The sequence below is a fragment of the Centruroides sculpturatus genome, unplaced genomic scaffold, assembly GCF_000671375.1.
Source record: "Centruroides sculpturatus isolate CEXI.00-Female unplaced genomic scaffold, Cexi_2.0 scaffold533, whole genome shotgun sequence".
NCBI lineage: Eukaryota > Metazoa > Arthropoda > Arachnida > Scorpiones > Buthidae > Centruroides > Centruroides sculpturatus.
The window spans coordinates 409,170-415,335 of NW_019384875.1; the positions used below are offsets into that span (position 1 = coordinate 409,170).

Below are 6,166 nucleotides of genomic sequence, written 5' to 3' on the forward strand. Positions count from 1 at the left end.
CGCGGCGTGTTTACACATTGAAAAATAAACACACCATCTCCTAACTGGTATTCAATTTTTGGGCTAAAGAATTCTTTCATCATCTCCATATAGATTTTTGCATTTACAGTGACATTAACAATGCAAAGTTTTCTAGTTTCTCGTGCTGAGAAATATGCTTATATAATGACGGACTGAGATAATTTGACTTTGAATTTTAGATACTTGTCTTGACATTCTTTACCTTTTCGTCACTACCATAGTTGATGTTGATATTTGATTCATCGCGAAAGATAACATGACTATTTTTCTACAGTCCAATTTTTTTTATTCATTAAACCAAAACGGGCTTTTCTGTCTGTGAACTTCGGCTAACCTCGCCTTGCTCTTGAATTTTTAGTGGAATAACCCATGAAGTGGATACGATTTCTTTCTGTTCTGTCGAAATTCGTGTTCTGCTGATCATCGACCAAGTCTTCGAGCATTCAGTTACTTCAAGTTTGCTTGCAATATACTGTTTCGTCTTGTACGTAACGTCGAGTCTTCGGATCCAGAGGTAATCGTGGACTCCCACTTCTGTATTAAAGTTTTTACAGTTTCTCTTGTAAACAAATACCATATCTTACAGCGTACTGTGAACGTCCATCGTGAGGGCAATAAAACGGCGAGAACATTTTTCAGCAACGCACTGATATGAGCAATTTCAAGTGTCAATATCAGGATCCACTGTTGGCAGTTAAGACACATAAAACATCTCTTGGTGTTTAAGCAGTTTGATATTAGATACACAATACCTAATTTGCATGGGCTTGTTTATTTAAACTGGTAAGCAAAAGATTCCGTAATAGTTTCCATAAAGATTCTTCTCTCGCATTTCGTTTCCGTTTAGAAGTTGTATATTATAACACTGGTTTGTTTTCACTTGATTTCTGTAACAAAGCATACAGGAATTTGCAGTGATGCTATAAGACATGAGTGTCGATTCAGTTTTTTTCCAGCGGTAGTAATATATACTACCTTTCCAGCCGATAATTTGTATAATATTGTATTTGAAATTTCGAGAAACTTCAAAACAATTAACAAAAAATAACGAAATCCAGATACTTATACATAAATATATAATGAGATAGTGAATTTATAGAAAAATTAATGATAAATAATAAACTTAAGATAGAGAATGATTACGTAAAATATTATTAATGTTTATAATCATACCTTTTATTTGAATAAGCTTTTCAAACACTGTATTAAGAATATATTTTATTCAAATTATTCAATTATATTACATTTACTAACAATGTCTACTTTTCTATCAAAATGTCAATAAACTTTGAAGTAAGTTTTTATTTATAAGTATTAATTAGCACAAACATAAATAATGTTTTATAAAAATTCACTATTTTCAAATACTACATAAAGTATTTGAGAATAAAATAATTTTTATTGGTTAATTTATAAAATTTTCTATATTTTTCATTGGTTAATTTATAAAATTTTCTATATTTTTCAGAATATGAAGGATACAAAGAAGAAAAAAGATTACATAAAAAGTTTTATAACACAGTCTTTTAAAAACTTAGGAAAACAAATTGCAAGACATCCATTGTATTTTATAATAGTACCTTTGCTGTTTTCACTTTCCTTTGGCTTTGGAATATTTAAATTGAAGTTAAATGATAATATCGAAAATCTTCTTGAACCAGATAGTGGTAAAACTGTAGACACGAAGATATTTATCGAAAAAACTTTTCCTTTCAATTCTTCTGAAAATTTTGATATTGTAAGATGTCTTAGTGTTCCTAAAGGCCTAATGATTTATCTCTTACCAAATAATTTGAATGAAAACATGATGAATAAAGACATACTTAAGGAGATAAAGGTATTGGATGAAATCGTTAAAAATATTAATATTTCCATTAACAATGATCAGATTGGATATCACAATATATGTGGAATTATTCATAAAAAGTGTTTCGAAAATCCAATTTCATACTTGATATCGAACATGGATATTGTATTGGCTAAACGTAAAAGAATCGAATTTCCTGTAGAGATAGATATGCTGACTTTATCGTATCATATGTATTCATTAAATTTAGGTGGAGTTGAAACAAATAGTAAAGGATATGTTGAAAAAGTAAAAGCTATGAGATTAATATACCCATTTGATGTTAGTACGAAATGGAAAAAAGAATGGTTTGAACAGTGGACCAAAGCAGCTTTTAGAAATATAGTAAATCACGAATTTCAATATATAAATCCTTTGTTTGATCCCTTGTGGATGGCAATAAGACACTCAAAAATAACGTTTTATGATATAAAATCAAGAATAGTTGCAGTCGTTATTTTTATATCTCTATTTTCTATCATCAGTTGTTTGAGTGTCCCGATGATTAGAAGTAAACCATGGCTCGGTCTTGCAAGTGTTGTATCGGCTGGTTTGGCAATACTAACTTCATTTGGATTAATGGGAATATTTCAGATAGAAAGCACGTATTGGAATATTTGCATTCCATATTTAGTTATCGGTGAGTATTTTAACGATAGATTTTAATTTATTCATTCACAGGGTGCAGTAATTATATTTAAAATGGTTTATATCGTTAGTCACAGAGATAGACGATGCTTATGTGTTGATAGCGTGTTGGAGGATTACTGATCCAAAAAGTAATGTGGAAGATCGACTTGCTTATACTTTCAGCGAAGCCGGAGTTTCCATCACACTGACTTCTTTGACGAACTTTCTTGCATATTGTATTGGAATGACAATGTTGTTTCCTGTTGTAAAATTATTTTGCTATTATTCTGCAGCTTGCATATTCTTCGCTTATATTTTTCAAATAACATTTTTCGGTGGTTGCATGGCATTAAGTGGATACAGAGAAGAGAAGAGACTTCATCCATTTACTTTTCGATTATCCGGTAAGCAATAAGTTATTTTCAAAATTAAATAGTTGTATTTAAATATATATTTTACTTTATTTACTGAATAACGAAACGTGACATGAAAAATTATTAGCTTTATCACGGAAAATGCAAGATTAAATTTCTGGAAATTAATTAAAGAAATGATAAAAACAGTGACAATGTTTCCAGTTTAACCAAGCATTGAAATCCGTGTCACTATTCCAAAACATCTAAAATCCGGTGGAATGCATAATGGTGCAGTGTTTTGCCGAAGAGTTTCTGAATCATATAGCCACAATTACCGCCGATGGAAATTGAGAACCGTAACAACTATGTAACCCATATAATTATTTTGCCTGTGATGATTTCCAATGGTTTTGCACTTGAAGATAATTCTCAGGAGACAACTACTCGAGATCAATGAAATCTTGCAAAATTCTTTCCAATTCAACGATATTAATTAATTAATTTTCACGCATATTCTTCTTAATTGAGAAATATACCTTCAAACGTTAATGTTACTTATGAAAATTGTTTCATTAGTAACTTTGACTAATAAAAGAGAAACTTGTTACTCTCTTTCTCTCATTATTTTGAAAATTAAAGTCAAGGCAGTGATTTTATAATGCAATGAATCAAATAAATACAAGTAATTGATGTGCCGCGAAGGAAAGGAATACAATATAACAGATGAAAAATAGTGCATAATTTTAAAAATTTAATTACAAAAAAATATTATAAAATTAAATACATATCCAGGTTTCACACGTCTTAAATAATTAACCTGTAAACTTTCATCTGTACATACATTTTCATCAACCAGATCAAAAGAATAAAAATGTGTCCAATAATTAAGTTTAAGATAACGATACCGTATGCGTATCATTATCTTAAACTCGAATCAATAGACTTCTCAAAATAGAAATTTCAACACCGAGAAGGAATACCCATAGCCACAAGAAAATTTCAGGACCAGTAGCGGTGACGGAGATACACAAATAGTTAAGTTTATGTATGCATCGAGTTATACTCAGTTTTGGACTATAAAAACCAGTAGCTGACTCTGGCCATAAATGTTATCAGCGATGATTTGTGGCAGCGAAACTTTTAAAGCATAGAAAATGCCTCAAAGATGAGAGTGAGCTAAATACCACTAATTAACTGCTGTGGGACGAGACAGGCAACCATTAATTGCCTTATTGTTAGTATGCCTTGCCATATAGCGGCCTGTATATCTCCCTTTAAAGGCAGAATTTGTTAATTAATAAACAGGTGTATTTTATTATTGCATATGTCTCTCACTTCTACCGGTCGTGCAATGTGCATGTTACCACGCCCATTTCTTCGTGGTGTTGCGATTTTACTTTTGAGAAGTTTATATTATTAAATTATATTTGAAAATTGAATATTGTTTGAGGATTAAATGTGTAATTAATTCTGTTAGTTTTCCATTAAAACATAACCTACATAAAACAGTGTGAATAAAAAATAAAATATGAGAAAGTGTTCATACTTGTACAGACAGATCATGANAAAATAATTCGTTCTTATTCAACATTATCCTTATAAGTATTAAATTAAGTGATAGAAGTAAATCCTCTCGTGAACTTTGACCTATCCACTCGGATTTTTTTGGAGGTTTAAGGCCCTTTACCGCTCGGAGAGCACAAAAAGGCCAAGAATGTTATGTTGAGAAGGGTGGTCTGGGGTTAGTCTCTATAAATGGGCTAATAGAAGTCCCATTTAGGGCTCATAAAGTCTAGTCCCTTGTGAGGGCTCATAAAGTTATGTGTTATTGCTATGTTTAAATTTTATTCTGGTTGTTATGTTTTATGTTCTGCTTTTTTTACTTACCTAATATTTTTATGACCAAGGAGAATGGAAAGTTTGATAGGAAAGTTTTAGTATGAACCCAGCCCCACCTAACCTAACGTTTTTGGATGATTCAGGGTGGTTGAAATAAGGAGTTTTGTCATCATTTCACTAATAACGAGTTCAACTCTAAGCTGTCTAGTTCCAACAATTTTTTCTTTAAGAATAAAGAAAAAGAAAATCCAACGCCTTTGGCGATTTTAGCACTTTTCGATTGTTTATATTTCGACAATCCCTTTATAGAAAAAGCTGAAATTTTACATAATAATTAAGAAAACAAGTATCTATCGAAAAGAATATTCGGACTAATCACAGGTGTTAAGGAAGTGGAAAAATTAAACCTGAAAATCGACAACTTTGATTTCTGTATATAGGCCTATACTCAGTCATTTTTTGTATATATAGGTCACCGTCATGACTTTGTATATCAGAAGAATCAGCTTTAAACGTAAATACACTACTAACGTAATCACAAATACAATTACAGCTCTAATAGATAAATATTAAAAGAAAATAATATATCTCGTCTTATTTATTTTCTAAGTTTAGAATAAGAACTGAACTTAAACAGAAATAATTTTTAAATATTATTTTATAATTATTCTCATGTAAACTATATTTTATCGTTAGAACAAATTAAACATGTATAAAATAATACAAGTTATGTATTATTTTATATGTAATATATGAATTAAATATTTTAGTTATCAGTTCAAACAAAAGGTTACTTCTGTGAAAAAGGTCATCGTTAGAGATGACGAAAAATTAATGATAACGTTTATTTTGTTTAATTTGGACACGTGTAAAATCTGCTAAGGAGAAAATGCCTCTAAATAGGTTATTTATGTAAAACTGGCTCCCATTTAATTGTTACTAACGTGACCAAAAACCCGGAATATTCCACATGGCCATCCTGTTGGCAAGATGTGAACCCACGCCAAACTATAGTAAAAGTTTAGTGATCACGTTCATTTGAATTTATAATACGACTTTAATGATAAGTCAGTGAAAAAGTTGTTATTCATTAAACAATCTAAATATATAAAATTGCTTGTCCTGACTGACTCATTCATTCATTCACTGATTCATCATCGCCCAGAGCAAACCGCTTAACCTAAAGAGGTGAAATTTGGTACACAGTTAGGGTACGTCATGGAAACGCACACTAAGAAAGGATTTTTCGAAATTCCAACGCGGGGGGGAGAGGGAGAGGATTAAGTCTTAACCGGAAAAACGGCTTCTACTCTACTATTTTAGATGCGATTTTTTGTTTTTATCTGCGTTTTAGTAGGGAATGCCATGGCAATGCACAATAAGAAGGGATTTTTCGAAATTCCAACGCGGGGGGGTGAGGGAGAGCATTAAGGCTTAACCGGAAGAACGGCTTCTACTGCGCTATTTTAGATGC

General features: G+C 31.1%; 1 protein-coding gene across 1 annotated transcript; it reads left to right on the forward strand.

Annotated features, from left to right (window-relative positions):
* Nucleotides 1–723: 723 nt before the first annotated feature.
* On the forward strand, nucleotides 724–3,355 carry LOC111630958 (patched domain-containing protein 3-like). Its single transcript, XM_023375126.1, has 4 exons — nucleotides 724–804; nucleotides 1,490–2,507; nucleotides 2,587–2,901; nucleotides 3,179–3,355. The coding sequence occupies exons 2-4, from the start codon at nucleotides 1,493–1,495 to the stop codon at nucleotides 3,202–3,204; spliced, it is 1,356 nt and encodes a 451-aa protein (XP_023230894.1). The 5' UTR covers nucleotides 724–804; nucleotides 1,490–1,492; the 3' UTR covers nucleotides 3,205–3,355.
* The last annotated feature ends 2,811 nt before the right edge of the window (nucleotides 3,356–6,166 follow it).